The sequence below is a fragment of the Accipiter gentilis genome, chromosome 19, assembly GCF_929443795.1.
Source record: "Accipiter gentilis chromosome 19, bAccGen1.1, whole genome shotgun sequence".
Lineage (NCBI taxonomy): Eukaryota > Metazoa > Chordata > Aves > Accipitriformes > Accipitridae > Astur > Astur gentilis.
The window spans coordinates 26516201-26538485 of NC_064898.1; the positions used below are offsets into that span (position 1 = coordinate 26516201).

Below are 22285 nucleotides of genomic sequence, written 5' to 3' on the forward strand. Positions count from 1 at the left end.
AGAGCAGCATTGAGAGCTGGCGAGCGTGGGGAGAGGTGGCTGCAGGGACCACCCTGGAGCCAGCAAGCCCCAGCAAGTCAGGCATGCGATTTTGGGGGAAGGGACCCGATTCCCAACCTGGCCAAGCCACAGGGATGCCACCATGTTGACTCCGCTGCACACCGACAACCACACAAGACCATGTCTCATCCAGAGGATCCAACGGAGGAGCCAGGAGACCCCAGCATCCCAGAGACCCACTAAGCCCCCCCATGAGCACCTCCATCACACCAGGACATGGGTGCTCAGCCCTGACAGCCAAGGACAAAGCCCCACAGGAACCTTGGGCTGTATTTGCACGCCATTGAGTGAGGCGGTGAGCTGCCGCGGCGGCCGGCGAGGCACCTACCTGGGTGTACAGGTTCTGCTGTGGATAGGCACTTCTGATGGGGTACATAGCGGTTTGGTATGGATTCGGAGATGGCGAGTAGGGAGGAGGTGCGTTGTTACTCTGGGTCGGTGGGACCTTGTAGGGAGTCCCCGCAGTGTACCCTGGCAAAGACAAGAGGAGTCCAAGTTAGGGTGAGGATTTATAGCTGCAGAGCCGGTCTAGCTGGCCCATGAGCAACCCGAGCCGCTCTTCATGATGGACCAGCTGCTCGCTGGGCATCACTCAGCACGGAGGAGACGTACCGAGGTGCACCAGCATCTACTGACGTCCCATGAAACCCACCAAGCTGAGACCTCTGAGTCCAGCATCCAGCCCCTGGCTAATCGATCACAGCAGCTGGGGCCGCATCCTCCACCCAGCCCAGCGGTGGCTCTTCCCACACTGCCTACACAGTCGATGAGTATTCCCAACGGTCAAGGCACGATGAGACTCAACCAGCACTTAAATCACCTAAGACAGCAGTATCCCCATGCCTATTTACCCACCTCTATACATCTACTTGATGAGAATAATGTTTTTCTTTCTCTCCTCCCCAGATTTTTGTCCTTTCACCTTTTTTTTTGCTCAGGGTGTGATATGCAAAACCAGAATTTAATTGCTGGAGGATCTGATTTCATGGCACAGTATTGCTGTCCCCGGGCAATGACCAGAAAAGCAGCAACACCCATGGTCCAAACCTTAATATTAAGGTGAAAATGGTGGATGCCTTTAAGTATTTCATCAAGGTGGACAGTGCCAAGCAGTTTTCTCTCTTGCAAAGGAGGGCTGTGACCATCAACTTACTCTGCAAGTGGGAGAGGCAACCCCAACTGATGCTCGAGCACCTTCATACCTGTCCTGCTTCCTGCAGGCTATTTGCATTAGCGACAAAAGCAGCAAATCTGCTTTATTGCCATTAAGAAAAGCCATTGGCTCTGCTCAGTAAATAGGCACGGCAGGCTGCTGGCAAGCTGGGAGGAGCAGCGGGGGCTTGGGACAGCAGTGGTTAGGCAGGCACAGGCAGCCGGGGAAATGTCCCTTGCAATATTTGTGATCCTGATATGGCAGATAGATTGCAATTTTTGTCTTTCCTCTCTTTGGATGTAAGGAAAAGAAAATGGACTTCAGCATCTCCCAGTCTTCCCTGTCATCCCATCAGGCTGTTTAGCTGGAGCATCCAAGTCCCAGATTTACACTTTATCAAAGATCTAAAGAAACCTTAACTTATCTTGCCGCATTTAGGAGATGCTGAGTATATGGGGAACAAACTAAAATGAAGGATCCTTTCCAAGACATGGAAATTTGTCCCAGAAAATAAGCACAACAAAAAATAACCTAAAGGATAAGATGATGTCAGCTGACCTGCTGTCTGTGAGTGTCACTTTGGGGTTTTGCTGGTATTTTGCATTAAGTTTTGAGCTGCCTGGTGCTTATAAAATTGTATTTTCCTTCCAGGAAGACCAAGTGGTACTAGCTCAAGATCTTCTGATCATATTTGTCCTTCTTTTTAAAATGTTTTCCCTGGAGTGAAGACATCCCGTAAGGATCTCTGCTCTTATTCTTCTTCCTTTCAAGGTACTTTCCTATCTGTTGACCTGTCATGAATATGGGGTCAACCCCCATACCCTCCACCAATTTTGCTCTCCAAAAAGAAAGGGGCGGTTTTAAGCAGGTCCATGATAACACTGCGTAATCCAATTCTTGTTACCTGGCAGCAAAATACCATAAGACCTCATGGCAAGTACAGCATCTAAAAGATGTGTGACCTGCCCCGAGGATGGGACGTCCCCGCACCAAAGATATACAGCACCTGAATTCCCAACCTTTAGAGGCATTTCCAAGGAAGGTGCCATGAAGTTGCCCCTAAAACATTATTACTTAAGTGCTAAATTGGGGAAAAATCCTCGAGAATACTTAAAGCTGTGCTTTAAGGGTTTTTTTTTCTAGGGTGGACTAAAAGCTGAGCTGCTGCCATGGGATGCCCCGGACTGCATCAAGTATGCCGTGAAGGCATCAAGGTGTTGGTCACAGCTTGATGAATGGTTAAAAAAATGGAAATGAAAAAAACCTGCTTGCACAAGCAAGGAAAAGCATGTGGGCTGGGCTGGCTGGTGAGAAATGGTAGCCAGCTTTTGCAGGAGAGCTGGGAGAAATCGTCCTTAGGGCAAAGAGGCCTGGAAGACTGTGTAGGATGGAGAGGAGAAGTCAAGGCTCAGCCCAGCAATAAGACATCTAAACACTCAAATGTAATGAACTAATTTACTCAACCACTATTCAGGGCAGCAATTAATGAAGGCTAAGTTTTCAAGACTGCTAATATCCCATATTATCTGCCCAGCACTGAAACAGTGTTAAGATAACAAGGAGCTTTCTAGGAACTCCCAAACAGCATCTCACCGCCTCCCGATTGCTGCAGATTGGAAAAAATGTGTTAATTAAACAGCATAATAGCTGTGACCCTTTTCCTGACGTGCATTAGCAGGAGAGCAACTATCTTTAAATGAGAGATGGAAGGAGCAAAAGGAAATGCAGGTTTGAAACGGCCGAATTCACCCTAGCAGCAGAAGTGGAGACTCCTCAATCACGAGCTCCTCCAGGAACCCAACAATATGTCACCTACAGACCCACCAGCCCCCTGTTTTTCAATCTTACGGATTTTTTTTCTATTCTGAACTCATTTTTCCAAACAAAGACCTCTTGGCATCACGCTTCGTTTCTGATGGGCATCTGGAGATGTGGACCAGCTCAAGGCTGTGTGGTTTCACTGCCTTGAATGCTAACACTTGCTGTGGTTTCCTGATTGCTGAATCACGGACAATTTATCTATAATATTTTAAAAGGTATTAAGCATAACAGTCCAGGCAGATGTAATCTTCCATGTTTATAAATTGCAAAAAAAATAGAACAATCTGTGGGCAAAAACAATGTGTAATCAAGGTTTAATGACACAAGATGACGGAGGTTCCTCTTGGAAAAGCATGTCTGATAGCTAATTTTAAAGCCTAATTATGACTATCTAACACCTTATTAGGATTAGGAGGTTGGCATGGCCCGTGCTTCTGCCGCTTCGCAGTTCAGCAGCAGGCTGGGATTTTAAAAGCAATAGCAAGCCTTTAAGCTCCAAGATTTATTAAAATTGCTGATTAAATCCTTCGTGCCACTCTAGAAAGCTCAACCTTATTGATCCTGCAACACAGAAGTGCCCTGAATTGTGTGGATAAATTTTTCTAGAATAGCATGAAGGCTGGGGGGAAGGGGGGGGGGGGGAAGGTCTGTGATCGATTTTGTATCACCATCTCCTCTTGTTTCCACATGAAGGGGTCACCAAAAGCATGGTTCCTCAGATGGAAAAGGAATTGGCTGGACGGCCATGTCCAGAGCTACAGTCAACAGCCCAATGTCCAAGTGGAAACCAGTAATGAGTGGTGTCCCTCAAGGGTTGGTACTGGGACCAATACTATTTAATATCTTCATCAATGACATAAATGGTGGGATTGAGTGCCCCCTCAGCAGGTTTGCAGATGACACCAAGTTGAGTGGTGCAGTTGATAGGCTAGAGGGAAGTGATGCCATCCAAAGGGACCTGGACAGGCTTGAGGAGTGGGTCAGGTGAACCTCACGAAGTTCAACAAGGCCAAGTGCAAGGCCCTGCACGTGGGTCGGGGCAATCCCCGGTATCCATACAGGTTGGGGGATGAAGGGATGGAGAGCAGCCTTGTGGAGAAGGACTTGGGAATACTGGTGGATGAAAAATTGGACATGACCCGGCAATGTGCGCTCGCAGCCCAGAAAGCCAACCGTGTCCTGGGCTGCATCGCCAGCAGCATGGGCAGCAGGTCAAGGGAGGGGATTCTGCCCCTCTGCTCCGATCGGGTGAGACCCCACCTGCGGTTCTGCGTCCAGCTCTGGGGTCCTCAGCACAGGAGAGACAGGGACCTGTTGGAGCGGGTCCAGAGGAGGGACACGAAAACGATCAGAGGGCTGGAACACCTCTGCTGTGAGGACAGGCTGAGACAGTTGGGGTTGTTCAGCCTGGAGAAGAGAAGGCTCCTGGGGGACCTTATTGCAGCCTTTTAATATATAAAGGGGGCTTCTAAGAAAGCTTACAGATTGGACATAAGGAGAAAACTTCTTATGATGAGGGTGGTGAGACACTGGAGCAGAGAAGCCATCCCAGAGAAGCTGTGGCTGCCCCATCCCTGGCAGTGTTCAAGGCCAGGTTGGATGGGGCTTGGAGCAACCTGGTCTAGTGGAAGGTGCCCCTGCCCATGGCAGGGGGGTTGGAACTAGATGACCTTGAGAGGTCCCTTCCAACCCAAACCATTCTGTGAATCCACGATTCTGTGATTCTATAAAAAACGATGTGCATTTTTTCAGTAAATTCAAGCTGTGTCTAAGGAGGCTGCACTCAGCACGCTCCCACCCCTGGGAGCAGAAGGCAGATCCCCTGAGGAAGACACAGGGCAGAACACGGGGCTCACGCTGAGGTGGACTGTGGACAGGAGTAAGCAGCCGTGAGCAGCTCCGGGAGGTCCTATGTGGTTGCATGGCCCAGTTGAGTCTGACTGGTTCTGGGTGTCTGGTCCTGCTTCTGCCACAGCCCTCCACCTTGGCTCATCATCCTCCAGCCTTTTTCCTGGCTTTATTGTCCATCTGCCTTCCCTGCACCCAGAGGGCTGGAGGAACAGCTTTGGAGTGATGAACACGGAGCCATCACAGGGGATGATGCCATGGTGTGGACATTGGCACAGGCAGCTGCCTGGCAGGCTTGCATAGCCTCTGCCAAAGTCCTGCCTGGCACATTGTCACCGCCACCACCATCCTCACCAGCCAGACAAAAGCAAACAGGAGGCTCTGGGGCAGAAACGACCATAAAATCTACAACTTTGCTCACTACTGTGCTCAAAGCTTTGTGTCTATGACCGCCCTGATCTCAACTGGAGCATCTAAGCAACAAAACAAAATACCTCAGGCAAAACCAAGCTTTGAAAACCCATCATTAAAGAACAAAAAAAGCCAAAAGGCAAAGGCATGTCCCCACACTGTAGGCAAGGCCAGGATGAAGGCACCTGGGCAGCTCTTACCCAGCCTTTAAGTTCATGCATGTCTTGCCATGGTCTTTCACTGCAGGGTCACAGTCCAGTGGAGCCCTCAGCACCTTTTCTATCTTACTGGTGCAGATGTGGGGAGGTACTGAGCAGCTATTGTGTATTCGTTCGTATTTATCCCTGTCCGGCATGCGGCTCCAGTCCATACTGGTGGGCACTCTTCACCCTGGGAACAGAAGGACTCGTCTCCCAGGCTTCTCCTTGGCTCTCCTCCATCCAGATCTGACACCTTGCCGATGCTCACGAGTAAGCTCTCACCTGCCTCCTGCTGCCTGGGGAAGGCTGTTCTCCCAAGAACAAAACCTGGGCTAGGTGAGATTGAGCCGAAAGACAGAACCGATTTGGGATGCCCAACCTGAAATGCTTCTGATTTTTCAGAGCCTGCGCTTGAGATGGCATCTCCCAGCAGAGCTCTGGCGAAGCCAACCGCAGCTATAAGCCTGAAGCGTCTCTGCAAATCAAACCTCAAGGCTTTATCTATTAAATTTAATTTCCAAATTAAATGTGCCCAAGCCAGTCCTCTGGAAACAAGGCCAGCCGGCATGGGTCTGGCCGGTGACTGCATTATTAATCTCCTTTATCACCCACACCGGATGGCCACAGCCAAATTTTGCCCCCAAACCCTTTCCTACCCCAGTATCTGCTCTTGCCGTCTCTGATTTCGAGGGAGGAATCTCACCTGCAGCAGCCCAGAGGAGCAATGGGGAGGAGAAATCACATCCAGGCATGGGTGGAACTCCAAAGGAATTTTGCTGAATAATATCTAGGTTTCTACTGATTACAAGCTGAGATTTTCCAAACACTTACAACTCGGTCAAATCTGGTCTGCCGTGAAATTAGGTGCGATGCAAAGCCTATGCACCATGTCAGGCATACAGCCCCTACCCCAGAATTGTAGGGACATCCCTCTTCGAAGAAAAAGTCTCCCAAAGGCTTTTAATAGATTTATTTTTTAATAATTCTTTTAATCAAAAAAAGAAACAATATTTCTTCCTCTCATCTCATTCTGTAAATGATTTAATTTAGCACAAGAAGGGAGCCTGCAGCAGACAGACGGTAAGGAACGCTTCAACCCGCACATGTGCATGGGCACGGCAGCCCCAACCTTGTAAACATGGCCCACGGAGAGTCACTTTAAGATACCTTATATTTTTTTCTCCAAATACGACTTGGAGTTTCTCCAGGTCCCGGGAGGTGTTTGGAAGGTTAATTTTGCATTTTGAACATAGAACTGGTCCCACCTCACGCCTGCAGCATGCCACATGATAGCCATACCCCAGCTTTAGCAGGCAACATGAGGGCAAAAGCAGGCAAGAACAGTCAGGCAGGGGCCAGAGGACACCCCACATGCCAGGGGAAGCACTGGGGGCCTTATCGGGGAGTTTATCAACCCTTCCTGGAGGCACTATTTGGCCTCTTAGGGGATGAGATTACAAGGCTCCTCCTGGAAAAGCCTGTTTGACGGCGATCCATAAGCAGCATCTCCTCCCCCACCTCTGCTCAGCCAGTTTGAGTTAAAAGGTGGGAATTTCACCCGGGTTCCTTGAAAATCACGCTTTATTTTGGGATTGTCTCTTTCACTTTTAAGGGAATAGGAAAAAAAATCTCCCTTTGGTTTTTCTGCACATACCACTCTGCTCAACCACAGAGCATCATCACTACAGATACACACCTGCAAACAACCTCAGGTTGCTCCTGGGGACCAAACGCTCAGCTAAAAGAGAGGCTTTCACCCTTCTCCACTTGCCTTCCTCCTCTGAAGGAGCTCTAGGAGGGTTGGTGCTCTTCTTTTCATGCTCCTTTGTGGTTTTAACACATGAGAACAGAAAGGAGCAGGGATGCTACCTCGTTTTCAGATGAAAAAAAACCAAGAGCTCTGCAAAATTTCATCCCAGAAGGGAATTGCAGCAGCAGAGCAATGCTCCCACTGGGCAGCTCTGGGCGCAGAAGGTGATGGATCAGCTCCATGGTGCCAGTGAGCACTCCCAGGACCTGCAGCACCCTCACCGCTGTCAGGGCTCAGCACTCAGGGAAGGACACACGGACGCACGGACATGAATGATCCCATCTGTTTGCTGATCCCAAATAACCCCATCCCCCAAATAACCCACAGGAGGGGAGGCAAATGGGCACAAAACAACCAAGTAAAACCCCAGAAGAAAAGGTTTATTTACTGAATGCTGCAGAAGAAGCCTGATAAGTTCTGTTCTCGGTCCCGGTGTCCACCGGGAGGTGGAAGGTGCCCTCCGTGGCACAGGAGGAAGAGGTCTGTGGCCAGGCTTGCTTCATCAGAAGTGTAGCTTGAGTGGAGACAGAGAAGAGGTGTCACACAGAGCAATGAAGATACGACTTCCCGCATTTATGTCACATTTGAACCACTTTGCTGCTCTCTTCCTTTCCCTCCCACCTTTTAAGGACAACTATCCGTAGGAATTTCACACCGTGGTTCCTCTGGCCCCACCTGCTCCCCATGGAGGGATGGTTTGCACAGCGCATTGCAGCAAACCAGTTACCTACCCCAAACAACTGGTTTCCTGAGCTAAGCAACCTGCATGAAGATCTACATATGGGGGACGTGGCCAGCAGAGCCACCATCCCTCCCCAGATACCACTGGTCACCTCTGTGCATAGGGACCAGTAACAGCTGTCCTTGACCTCGTGTTTCCAGCTGGAAAACAGGCTGAGCCTGATGTGCAAGGCATTTTATTCTCAGTAAAGCCCTTTGAGATGCTTGCATGGCAGGTACCACTAGTGGACAAGGTACTGGTCGCTGTGACCATCCCATCACAGTGTTAGGTGGTCCTCAGAAACTCTGGAAAGGACAGTCAGCAGAAGCAGTGGCTTTGGGCAGGTCGCCCTGTATCCCAGTTTGCAGAAAAGTATTTATAAAGCCAACCAAGATAATCCAGAAGAATCTCAAGAGCCAAATCTTGTGGGATTTGAGAAGGGACCAACAGAATTCAGTCATTTTGTGGGTCATAAATTTTCTGAAAGAGGAAAAGGTCTTACACTAACTGCCATAATGCACCTGTGTATGATGAACCAGCACTGGCTATACCTTTATCCTATATCCAAATGCATTGCCAATGCTCATCTAAGAAGAACTGCCGTTACACCGAAGGCACACCTATGGAGAAGGCAGATCGCCAACACAAGCTGACAGCCAGACTCCTTCCCAAAGTTGGTGCCTCTGAGAAAGGCTTAACAGGTCTTTTTCTTTTTTTTTTTTTTTTGTCCCCTGAAACTATGGATCTGTCCTAACTTTTTGTTCCAGACTAATCTCAAATGGTGGCCCCCACCATCCTTGGTTTAAGTCCCACCACCTCCCAACACGAGTGCATATATCTTTTGAAAGCCTCAGCCAGTTATTACAGCTCGCTGCTCGCCAGCTTAACGAGCTGCTCTGGCTGTCATTATGAAAGAAATAAGCCCCAGGTTTTCCATGTACTGCAGTATATACTTTGCACACCCAGCTACTAAGGAAAGAAAACCAAGTGAGGGTTGATCGATCCTCAGCAAGCCACTCAGTGATTAGACCTCACTGTGAAGTTGTGGAGGATAAAGGAGGTAAAATGATGCAGCTGCTGGAATCAAAGAAAATCACCGATTGATGGCTTCTTTAAAGGTATCGTTTGTGAATGCAGAAGGTAGACTGTTGAGACGCTCTCTCTCCACCAAATTTTGAATTTCCCAAGATCTCTAGAAGGTTGGAGGTCAGAGCACATCCCTGTCGTCCCCTTCTCCCTGTGCAGGTGGCGTTAAGGACAGGTAGGATTTCCCTAGGGATGTGGTAAAGGGATTTTGGGTCAGATCTGCCAACTCAAGAGACTTCTGGAGGAAAAAAACAAAGGTGTAATTTTGTAGGCAGGGAACTGTTTCTGATAGCAGAACCAGCCAAGCTCAGACAAAGCAGTCTGGGGCAGAAAGAAAAGAAGAGATCTTTGGGAGAGACAGCACGGCCCACAGGAGGAGGTGGTGGGTTCCTTATACTCCCATCAGCCCCAAGGGCATCACACATGAAGACACTTTAAAGCTGCACTTCATAATTCCTTCTCCCAAGCAAGTTCCTGCCCCCCGAGGGGCTCGGCGCTAAGCCCCGAAGAAGGGACTTCATGACTTGGTCAGGACTTGTAAACCTTTCTGCAAAGGCAAGAGCAATGATGTTTCAAACCCCTCCAATGCCTCCATGTCTGCTCAGACTCTTTAATTAACCATCTCTGAAGATCCAACTGTAAATCTGGAGTGCCACAGGGCTGGAAGTTGGGGATGAGCAATTGAGGAACCCAAGGAGGAATCGGCACTGGTGCCACAGCCCGTGCCAGCCGCAACACAGGTCCTCGTGGTTGGGTACCACTGCCCAGAGAGAACGGAGAAGCACTACCACAGGTCTGTTGGTCCACCAAAAACTCGTGAGACCACTCTCCTAGCGTGGGGCAGAAATACAGGAGCGTGGAGGACACCCAGCAGTGATGCCTTACTGGACCACATGGCAATCATCAGCTGTGTGGAGATGTTTATGGGGCAAGATGATCTGGCTGGCTGGTGCTCCGCTGCTGGAGACATGGAAACATGCTCCTCCCTCCTCACCTTCTCCCAGAGAAAACCAGGAGGTTTGTGGGAAGTGAGGGACTCGGAGCACAATTTCTCCTCCACTCAAGCACTGATCACATTCTGCTCCGAGCCTGCACCCCGTCCCAAAGGCTTGTGAGTTATTAAGGATTTCCAAACTGCCTTGCTTTATTTTCCATGGTACACTGCACTCCTGAACATCACACTGGAGAGCCAACTCCCAGCGCTGAGACAGAAACACTCTTTCACTTACGCTTTTATTCAAAATCAGATTCATTTTTGCCTCTGGATTTCACAAAGGTTTTAATCTCCAAGACTGATGAGACAATTTATTTAGATGTTCCTCTGCAGTTTCCCCTCTCCACATTAGACCTACCAAAAAAATCAAGGTAATCTGGGTTGGAGACAGCTGGGAGTTTGCCATAGCTATACATGTTCCTTATATTAAATCATGGATCCTCGGAGAATCCATCACTTAAAACTACACGAAAGGTGAACCAAGGAGGCTTCTAGAAACATTAATATCTCCTGGTCCTTTGCAAGAGCTACAATTCATAGCGGTTACAATCCAGCCATGACTATCTAACATAAATTAAGATCTATCTCCTGCCAGTGTCTTCTGGATTTGGTTTAACCTCTTGCCTGCGCTGTTCATTGAAAAATAAAGAGCTTTTATTCATTGTCTGTTGGATCCCTGGCAAATCTAGTGGTGGGGACTGGGCAAGCAATGTGAACTGAGCAGGGGTCTCTGCAGCACTGGGACTGGTCTGTCTCCCTGCGAGGACCTCTAGCCAATGTGCTAATGTTCAAGACATATTTTAAGTGGAAAAGAGAAAAACATGAACCAGACATGCCTGAAGAAAATTCTGTGAATTCACTGGAGCACAGAATCACAATGAAAGGACGAAGCAGATGATACAGTATATACGGTATATATATTTCTTGCTTCTCTCTGCCAACCTTATTTGTGATAGATACAGCCTTGAGCCTCGTACAAAGTTTGCAATAAGCGTAATTCCCCAGGCAGTCCCATTACCATGAGCCTGAGTGTCCCAAAACGTTGGGAGCACTTGTTCTTAGAAAGCCTTGCAAGGCTCTACAGGATGTTCACCCCACCAGACCCCAAGATACCCACCTTAGGGGACCCACTGATGCCCCTAAATAGTCGGTGGGCGCCTACAGAGGATGGTTCAGAGCACTTATGTAGGGAAAGACGATGCCTACGCTTTCCCTCTGCAGAGCAATGTTTCCTCTGGGGAGGACCCAGAAGCAGGAATGAGGGATTGGAGCCTCCGTCCTGTCCCACAACATCCCCGCAGAGACCCCTAATTTCCGAGGGTGATTTTAGAAATATCTGTTCTGCTCTGGAAGGGCACTGAAGTAATGGATGCAAAGCATTATTCTCCCCTGCATTATTAATAAATGCAGTTAAAGCATAAGCCAGCCTCCGTGCAAAAAGTGTGTGCCCTACTTTCAGGAAAATAAAAAGGCATGCTTTAATGAAGGAAGTTAAAACAAAACAACCATCTCAGGAAGACAGAATGCCTGGGAGGGAACATGCACCAGGCCTAATGAAGACATACATTATTATTTTTTTTTTTTTTAAATTGGCGTGCCTCGTGTCTCTGCAGCAGAGTGATTTTAGGCACTCATTTTTATATACTTGAAAGGATTTTTTTTTAATAACACTGCCCTCAATAACCAGGCTTATTGCAAGCATAAGAGTTTGCAATGCCAGTGTTTTGAGTCATCTCGTAGCCTGCCTTATGTCTCTCCCTCTAACAAATATGGGAAAACACCAACAGGAAAATCACACAAGGCAGAAACTTGTGTTGTTTCAATGAATCAGGATGGAAAGAAATTACTTCCCTTGCTTGATGCAGGGCTCCTTTGGCTGAGCTTTGCAAGCAATGCAGTGGCTGGCTGTTATCTATGCCTTGGGAAGGTTTGCTTTGAAATAAACTTGGTGCTCAAACATTAGCAAATATTCACCAGATACCTGACATTGACAGAGGGAGGAATCAAGACTGGTTCCAATTACCATTTTCCTTTCCTCACGGCTACTGGATCTGCATGGACCAAGAGGACTCCAGAATTCTCCAAGCTCCTCTCCACGTCTCCTTATGCTTCTCGGATTGAGGCAATTACAAAGTTTGGGGCACTAAATCATTTACTTTTCCATGTGGATCCCGGGGTCTGGGGAACCATGAGGTCAACAGAAGAGCATGAGCGTCGCTGACTTCCAGCGTGGCATCAGGGACTGTATCGTGAGTGTTTGGGAGGACATCAAGGATGAAAGCGGATGGCACGTAAGTAGCAGGTATTTGAAAAACAGACTTTGAAAATTAACCACCACTGATGCACTTCTCTTCAGTTGGGGTGAACCACACCAAGGGCAGGAGCAGAGGGCAGTCTTCATCTTCGCTCAGTGGTTCATTTCTTGCTAAGATTTTGCATGGAAGCCAAGCGAAACTCACGAGGTTTGGGGCAAGAGATACCTAACCAGAGAGAGCTGGTCTGAGGAACACCTTTAGGGTGGACCAGAGAGGGTGATCAAGGTTGTACACAACAGTTTCTTTCAAGACTGACAGCTCGCTTCCAGTTACATCCCACAAATTCAGAAGTCACAAGCAAAGGATGCTCTTCCCACCCTTTTCAACATCTATTCAAAGTAGCATTAAGAGGCACATTTTCCTGGTTAACCTACGTATGGAGAATCAGATAACCAAACATGAAACTTTGGTTTGTGATTGCTTTTTTAATGATCCTGTAGGATTTCTGCTAGCAGGTACCACCCCAATCCCAGCCTGGGAGGTTTTAAACAGAAGAACCTTGTCGGCGGATGGGATGCTTTTGAGAGTAGCAATTCTGCTGGGAACGTACAGCATCTCTTTCTGCAGTGAGGCAGCTGAAGGCTCAACATCTAAAATTCCTTAAAAATACATTCAGAATTAGTCTTCTGTTTCAGAATCAAAGATTTTAAAAATAAAGCTGATCCCCTCTGATTCCCAGTGTGTTTGATGGATGGCATGAACCCCAGCAGCATGTTCTTCTCTGCGGCAGGTTTATTTCCAGCCTTCTGTATGACAGCAGCTGATTCAATTTGAGTAAACGCTCTCCATACCGATACAGACGACTGGTTTTTAACTCAGCCACTGAACCACAGTATTACTTTAACTCAATTCCATTTAACACAGTGGAGGACGCTGCTTGCTCTGTCGCATGTACCCACTGCTGGACTATTTTATGGAGCTTATTTTGCATTAGTTGTCTCTCAAAACCTCTTAATTTTTCTCCTTTACGCATGTTTTCCATAGAGAAGTCACCACAGACAGTGGGTGCGATGCTGGGAGGTCCTGAGCGGCAGAGCCCGTGCCTGCTTCCTGGAGCTGTTAATGTGGCATTTCGCCTGCGGCAGAATTGGGATCTTAAGAAACATAATTCAATAAAAACTGGCAGGGAGTTGCAAATAGCTTGAAAAAGCCTCTAAATTTAAGAAGGGTCCAAGCCAGGATTGCCTCTGTAGCCTTTGCTCTGCCTCTAAAGATAATGTTGACAGATGCTGTCCTCACTCACGGCATCACACAGGCGTTTTTCTTCTCCACTAACTGGTGCTTGTGCATCCCCCGCTCCTGAGCCGCCGGTCTGAGCATAGGCGAGTCCACGAAAGCATCTTTCCTCCCGGCTGCACATGAACAAGCTGAGGGCTCTGAACCATGCCTCCTACGAGATAAATCTCCAAATAGTGGGGAAAAAAAGCCTGCTGTGATACTAAATTGATTTCAAGAGCTGTATGATTGTTTACGGGGAGAATGGAGGTTTCTGCACAAGAGGAGTTGGGTTGAGGAGCACCGATTTTAATCTTCACCGTCTCCTTGCTAATTTAGCGCTTAGCTATGTTGCGTTACGCACTGGATGATTTTTGTTCTCACTGCAAAATGACCTGTCAGCTTTCTGGACATTAGGAGATTTCTAATATGGAAATTATTAAAGGCATTTTTTTAAGAACTATAAACAGAGAAATGAAATTTAAATGTCAAGATGGCTGCGAAGGCTTTCTTGCTTGAGCATTAAGCCGCGTAACAAAAAGATCTGGCGAGGGGGGACAAAATGATCAGAGGATTTTTTTTAGAGAAGGCAAGTCAGTAAAGATTAGGATTGCACTTCAGAAGGGAGCATCAGGGGAATGAACAAAAGGCTGGCTGGCACAAAGAAGATTGACCAGGGCTTTCGTTTCCCCTTTCACACCATGCAAATCTAAAGCAACAGACAATTATTTGCATTGCTTTAAAAAAAATAATCAGTAACTCAAGCCTTAATTAATCTGCAGAACTGCTTGCTGCAAAGTATTGTAGCGATAAAATATAGCAAGAATCAAAGCACGGGGGAGGTTAAGCATCTTTAATGAAAGAGAGGACACCCACAGCCACAGCCACCAGGACAAAGGTAGGGAAAAATCAAAGTCTTTGTGTTTTTGTGCTTATAAAAGCCGCTGACTAACAAGGTTAGGGGCGGATTATTCTATACCGAACAATCACAAGGAATCTTCTGAAGGTCGATCTGGCTGTTTTCAGGGAAGAGAGACCAGGGCGGATGGACAACCCGGCCCTCGCTGAATCTGGGGGCTCCTTTCTGCTGGGTGGAGGACACAGGCTGTAGATGCCGCTGCAGGAATGATGGGGCTCAAGAGGGTGTGCCCAAGGGCTCACTGCTGCCCACCTGGGTGAACCCCAATTTCCAGGGTTATCCCTGTGTTTTCTTGTTCTTTCCTGGTTTTCTTGACTGTTTCTTCACTGTCTGGGTTGGGACATGCACTTCTTTCTTGTCTTTGTTGTGCAGGCAAGGAACTTCTTTGCTTGAGAGAAGGAGGCTTGTCCTCCAGCCCACTCCAGGACCTACACTTCTACAAGCCAGGTGCATCCCATTTCTCAATCTATTCCTCCTATCCTAACCTATGCCAAGAAAGCAATCCCATAAAACATCATCTTAGAGGTCTTCTTCTCTGAGGGTATCTTGACTATGTATGAGAGTTACTTCAGAGAGCACCCACCCCTCCACCCCCCCTTGGGCTCCTGTTCCTCATGAGCATGAAGGACATCCCAGGCAGGATTCATCTCAAGCTCTCCTGGTAGGACAGACAGGCATCCATGGGATGTCTGTCCCCAAAGATGGGCTAGATGTGTCTCTGGGGAGGTCTGTCTTTCTCTCCACTGAATACAGAGGGACCTGGGATAGAAGGATTAGAGACCTAAGGTCTATACAGCTAAAGGGAACCAAATCTTCCCTAAATATGGCAATTGCTGCAGCTGTTTAAAATACTTGAAAATTTCCTAGTCTTTTCTCTTTCTTTTTGATTTGGAAAATTAAACTGAGCTGAACTAAAATCTTTCCAGGGGAATGTGTGGATTTCATCAAGATTTTGCAAAGAAAAGTATTTTGTTTGGATAGCAACACAGCATTTCTGGGAGGTGTTTCCATTCGTTTTCTAATAGGAACTCCAGCTCCCAAGGATGGTGTCTGAGATGTACAAGAAGCAATACAAAAGACCCCACCCAGAATTCCTCGTCCTGCAGTGATTTGGTGTTCCCTCTCACTTGGGTGTCCCCTTGGCCATCTCACCACTCAGCGGTGGAGCTCCTGCCTGCGCAAGGCACAGGCAGTGGCTGGGGACAAGAGACATTATAATGTCCAGGCTAATACACAGGAATGCTGCTGTATTTACATCCCTGGCTAAGCAGGCAGGGCATTGCCAGCCTCTGGCAGGACAAGTTACTAATAGATTTGTGGGTTTTTTAATGCTGTAGAGCTCTTTTCACTTTACTCTTTCAGTGTTATATCCTTCAGGGGAATTTGAGAGTAGCCAGCACACATCTAGGGGAACAAAACTTGTTTCATATTACATGTTAAGATTTTTAGTGGGAAGAAATGCAGCTAAAGACCCTACCAGAAGCACATAGAACCAAACAAAACACAACAGATCCCTTACAGAGTCATCCGCAGTAAACGGCTTTATTTAATAACCTTGCAAAATAACAGTGAATTTAAACTGTGATGTGGAGAAGACAGCACCAAAAGTTTTTGGCAATGAAACGCTCATTCCTGCTTCATCAGCCTTGGAAAACTCCTGAGCCTGGGGATCCACTGATTTTACAACAACCAGGAGACTGAAAACTTGGCAATTCAAAGGAGAAAGGGTTTAGCAAGACTGCAACAAAGTCCAGCTTTGTGTTCGTTACGCAAGCATCTATTTCACTCCAATGACTACTGAACACTTAGCTGAAAAGAAGGCTTTATTCAGAAGTTTTAAAATCCTGCAGCTCTTTTGAGGCGAAGCATTCAGAATAAACATCTCGGCCAACCGAAAAGCCATGAAGTCAAAACAAAGGGCGAGATATTATTTTTCATCTCCAATGTGTGCTTGGAAATGGGTGAGCAAGAGATTTTTTCAGGCCTTTTTCATGAAAACCATGAAAAAAGGCACAGTCCTGATTTCAGAAATGCTTTTCCAATCACAGTTTGGACATTGCCAATTCTTGCATTTGACCTGTGTGAGCGTACCCCTTAAAAAAAATGCTCCAATAACACACAGACTAAAAAACCACAGCTAATAAGTAATGTTCTGATCATAGAATGGTTTGGGTTGGAAGGGACCTTCAAATATCATCTTGTTCCAACACCCCTGCCATGGGCAGGGACACCTTCCACTAGACCAGGTTGCTCAAAGCCCTGTCCAGCCCCTTGAACACTTCCAATGATGGGGCATCCACAGCTTCGCTGGGCAGCAAGATCTCAAGATTGCTATTAGATATTTCTTATACTAACTTTCACTTAATTCACTCCAGATAAGAGTCACATTTTCAAACTGCTACTTAGCTCTTGGGTTTCTACCACCCTTTGTCATGCCAAGAGGGTCCCGTCCCCCAGGTAATTTGGCTGAAAGCAGAAAACTTAACTGCATTTTAAAAACTCAAGGTCACTTGGTCCTTCCAAAGGGCTGCTTTCAGTAAAGTACTTAAATGTAGGTTTAACTTCAGTTAATTTCCTGAGCGGGGCCTAAGAGAAGTCTTCAACTCCAAAAAGAAAAAGACTTCTACACAGGTTTTAAAATTTGGGCTCAAAAGTATAAAAAAGCAAGTGATTGATTTAGCAGAGCAACTCAAATATTCCTCATTAAGCACAGAACCTCATTAGTCTGTGCTGTGGTGAAGACAACTCCTTGTGGACAGGTGGGAATTACTCCATGACTCCTGCTTTGGAGTAACTTGTCTGACTTAAAAATAGTGGAAGGACCCCTCCTCCTGGAATAAGAAGTGTCCTTGCTGGAAGCTATTTGACAGAAGCTCCCATGGTTAATTTCCATTGTATCCTCATCTACATGAATCTTCTACCATTGGCAGCCCTTGGCTATAAGCATTTCCCCCATCTCCCCACCTCATGTAGATGAGGTGTTCAACCTAAAGTGACGGACAGGGGATGACTAGGTTTGTACTCATGCCACCCACGTGCTTTGATGGCTTTCTCCTCTCCAGTTCTCTCCGGCCAGGCAGGAAGGTCCTGGATGTGTGTGTGTCCTCCTCCATCCAGACCCTTCTGTACAATATAACCGGAGCCATGGGCTGGGTACGAGTTTGGCCAAGCGACAACAGAGGAAACCAGACAGAAGGGAGGTGTGGAGCAATGGTACTCAACAGCAGGGAAGGGAAGCATCTTGGCAGTCTAGTCATGGGGTTTTGTCGAAAAAAAAATCATGGCTAATGGAGGAATTCAAACGAGAAGTGGCTTTGTGGATGATAAGGGGAAGCCTCCTTCCAGTGAGAGCAGCAGAAGGAACAAGGAAGGTGCTTGCTTGGAAAGGTAAGAGGTGAACAGGACAGACATTGTGGCTGAACTATAAGAGCAGTAAGGCTCTGGACACCAAGAATAAATGGAGTGGGCGTTGTTTCTGTCAATAAGGACAAGTAGCCTGTGCTAGATATGAGTAAGAGGGAGGCAAAGAGGGGGATGACATGGTTAAAGCAATGGGCTGGAAAAATTATTTTTGTACCAGCTCTCTGAAAGGATGGGGAAGTATTTGCCAAGATTTGAGACAGCAAAGAGAGCAGAGCTCCAGGGTAGGGGCTGAGCTATGGAGGATGAACGCCTTACCCATCAGCCTGGCTGGTAGGATGGTTCAGAGGAACTGCAAAGGAGGATGCAAAAGAGCATGTGGCTCCAAGTAAGGTTTCCTGGAGATAGATGGGGAGTAGTGGAGAAGGGAATAAAGGACAGAGCTTGGCTGAGCTTTCATGGAAAGCTGGAAGAGGCGGATGACAAATACATCCCAATGGACACACTGCAGCAGAGGTAGAAAACAACTGGCCAAACTGGGAAAACTAAGGGAAAACAAGATTTTATGGAGGAGATTGCAGCTGGTACTGTCAATGATAACCAGTACACCAAGGCTTAGGCAGAATTGTTCCTGAGTTTGGCCGGGAAAAGCTTGCTGCATCTTTGGAAGAGCCATTTTAGCATGGTGTGAAGGGCAGGAGCTGGACAGAAGACACTAGGACAGACCCAGAGTCCGTCGGTGCAACAGGAAAGCAGGGGATGGTAAAGACACGGCACGGCAGATCCAGACACCAAACAGGACACGGTTGCTGATGTTTCTGCATCTATGACATGGAAAGAGGAGAGAGGGACAAGCAGGGGGAAGGGGAAGGCAATCTCGGTGAGATAGCATGCGGTATTCAGAAAATATTAGAAGCCATCAATGTGCAGGTATCACAGCAATAAGGATTGTAAAATTCCTGGGATTAGTATTAAGATATAATTCATGGCTCAAAAGTACTTTGCAACATAGACAAATATTCACAATGGTGGGCATGAAGTTAATGGCAGAGTTAGGAAGGGAAGAGCTTAATACAGGCCCCTTGCCTGGGAAGTATTTGCTGACAAGCACATGGAAACTGCTGGGTTTTGTACACTGAGCAGCAAAAGGTAAATCCTCTTGCATGTTTCAACATGCCTGATCTCTTCTCCATACACAGATTTTTACCTGGGGCATAGCCGGGGCTGCTGGTTGGATACATGTTTGGGTTGTAGGCTGGGGCAGCGGTGGGATAGCCCGTCGGATAACCTGCAATGAGAAAAAAAGAGAAATTATGCTTTTGTCAACAGGGAGAGAGAAAAGGACAGCATCCCTGGGAAGCAATAAACAACCTGTGTGAGCAAAGAGGCCAGCGGCACAGCTGAGAGGTAAAGCACAGATGTATTCTCAGTTGGCCAGGGTACAGGAGGGACTGTGAATGCACTCTACAGACTTACATGTGACATCATCAGTATTTCATCTTTATTCCTCTAGAAAACAAGGATGATAACCAGAATGCAGGAATGTTCACTGTGCTCTGAAGAAAACTACCAAGAAAATACACACACTGAATGCAGAACTCAGCTACAAAAAACCACCAGCGCTGCAGTATTTGAAAGGTTTTCCTTGGCTGCTTTCAGCCATCATAGCTTGATCATCGTACCACTTCTTGCATTCTAACAGCAGAGCTCAGCACCCAGCCCGAGTCCTCGGTGCTCAGCACGTCCATTAACCAGAGCTTCTTGCTAAAGGGAAGGCAGAGACGTTGCATGAAAACATGCCAGGCCTTATATTCACTCATGGCTGCACAACTGCCATCCCTGGGAGGGACCCAATTACCTGCCAGGCCACCTGGAAGGAACACGCATGGCAGCTTGTACCCTTTGAAGCTGCATGAGGTTTTAATGGGCACTTTAGAAAAGGTTGCAGAGCATCTTCAATTTTCATCATCTTCACTCAGATCGGTCACAGGGAGTTCAGGGGAAATAATCTAAACAGTCAGCTACATGGAGGCTTGGAAATCACCGTACGCTGCAGACCCAAGTCCCTATGTGCACCCACACACAGTGCAGATGTCTTGCACCAAACTCTTACTTCACTAGAAGTTCTTGTCCTCTACAAAGACCACAGACGACAACCTCCACACCTTGGTCCTGTCCGTTTCTGCTTTTGTTTACTGCCCTGCTTCCATTTCTTGGAAGTCTTCCTGACTGAAAACAGTAACGCTCGAGTAACTCCATCCTTTCTTACGTGCTCCTGCGTAAATCCCTCTGACAGACCGAACGGGACATGTTAATCTTCCTTTGCTGGCGGAGAGTTTGGCTTTGCTGTGCTTCACGGCCATGGCCACCGCCCCGGTTTATCTGTGCATCTTGTTGGCCATCGTCCCAGAGCAGAGCCAACCCAACGGCAGACAAAATGACCCTTGGAGAGACTTTCTACGCCAAGCTCCACTGACGCTGTCTGCTGATTGCCAGCAAAGGCTGGAAGAGGTAATTAGTAGTCAATTCACACCCCATCTTTTTTTTTTTTTTTTTTTCTTTATTAAATAAAATTGAGTGTGGGCCTTTCCTCTCCCTTTCTGAGCAGTAAGACAAACACATTGCAATCTCTTCCTCCTATGCCCCAAAGCTCACTGCTCTTTGACTACGTGCAGATTTCTAAAACCTGGCACCCGTCACACAGCTGACTACTGCAGCAAAATTTTGAGGTTCATTTGAATAAATCTAATTCAACAATCATGACCACTGTACTGGAATAAATGACTGTATGTTCTACCCTCTCATTTTCATCAGTGATATATTTGGCTTCTAAATCAGGTTAATTAAAAATTGCTGTAGTTAATGTTGGATAAGCAGCAGTTTAACAGATTTTTTATTTTTTTTTTTTTAGGCTACATAAAACTATGTTGTCATCATACTCAGGAATATATACAGCCTTTTAGCAATCAAGAAGCTCCTTGGAAAGTTATTTGCAGAGCCAGTGATTGCAAGCAGAACATTAATGATGAAGATCTTAAATCAGAAATACGCTTGCCTACTCTCTGCTTCATTAGAAGATAACAATTTCTTTTCCAGTATATTCATCACTCCAGGGTCCTCCCATTGTCTGCTCGAGCTCAATAATCCCGCTTTGCCTCCTGACCAATCTGGCTAGGGGTGTTAAACCAACTTCAGTTCACTTCTTGACCACACCAAGCATATTTTCCCTATAATTCTCTCAACCGTGTTTCTACATGGGGTTTTACCTGCTCAGCACACAGTTTAGTAGCCGATGGCTGTGTGTGCGTGCCACGGTGTTGGGAAGTCCCTTGCTCATCAACTAAGGATGAGATCTAGATGATAGCCTTTTGGGGCACCAAGGGGTTCTTCTGGTCTTTGCTGCTGGTTAATCTGCCCCAAGTAAGTCCTGAATCCCATGAACTGCTGCAGTAGTCCTTAATAATAGTCCTTGAGTAATAGTTCTTAAATCAACAACCATGAAAAACATAGTCCTGTGTGGCTACATGCAGCAAAAGTTTAATCTGTGCCCTCTGAGATATCACCAGCAGTCACACACTACCATATTCAGAAAAAAAACCTTCTCTTTTACTTGGACCAGAATTTTCAACATTAGGTTTACAGGCGAAAAACAAGCCTGAAATAAATCAGACCACTTTCAGACCACAGGAAAACTGTGGCTTTGGGTAAGCTTTTCCATGCAGCCCATTATTGAAAGACTTCACAGTTATTTCAGGCAGATGGAGACAACCATATATTTAGGTCTTCTTTCTCTTTTTTTGGGTTTAACTTATGCTTGGTAGGACTGCGTCTTGCTTACTGTGGTATCTTTTGTTGTTCTGAAAGACAGTTATGGCCATTTTCAGAATAATTTAATTTCAGATAAATACCGTTTCTATCAAGGAAGCTTTAATAGCTTTGGATGCGAAAAGGTGCAGCCAGCCCTGCTCTACTCTATCTTCCACTCTGATCTCATAAACTTTGATAAGTGCTGACCTCCAGCAAGAAAACTTGTCCTTTCTATTTCAAGGGGAAACGGAGATGGGAAAGGTGCAGGAAAATTAATGTGGTTTGCTCCTTTTTTGGACATACTAAAAGATAAGAAAGTAGTAGAATCTGGGGCAATTTGTGCCAGGGGAAACACGCTTGAAAATTCCCAGCACTCAAAACCCACTGGGTTTAAAAATACATGAGACGGTTTTATACCTTATTGGTTTTTGAGCCGTTAGGATTTATGTTTGTTGGATCTTCTTCATCCCCCAAATGACCACAAACAAGCTTTCTCAGGAAAGCAAAAAGCTGCAATCCCCATGATGGTCCCCATGTCTTACATCCCCTAGGGTAGAAGACAAAG

General features: G+C 46.7%; 1 protein-coding gene across 5 annotated transcripts in view; it reads right to left on the minus strand.

The window, feature by feature from the left end:
- FAM168A (family with sequence similarity 168 member A) overlaps window positions 1-22285 on the minus strand; it is a 202143-nt gene that overhangs the window by 6717 nt on the left and 173141 nt on the right. For 3 of the 5 annotated variants that reach the window (XM_049822986.1, XM_049822983.1, XM_049822984.1), the window contains 3 exons: window positions 19121-19201; window positions 7692-7817; window positions 389-531 (listed from right to left, as the gene is read on the minus strand). In XM_049822986.1, the coding sequence (XP_049678943.1) occupies window positions 389-531; window positions 7692-7817; window positions 19121-19201 (350 nt within the window). The remainder of the gene's footprint in view (window positions 1-388; window positions 532-7691; window positions 7818-19120; window positions 19202-22285) is intronic. The other 2 variants (XM_049822987.1, XM_049822985.1) reach the window with 1 other exon arrangement.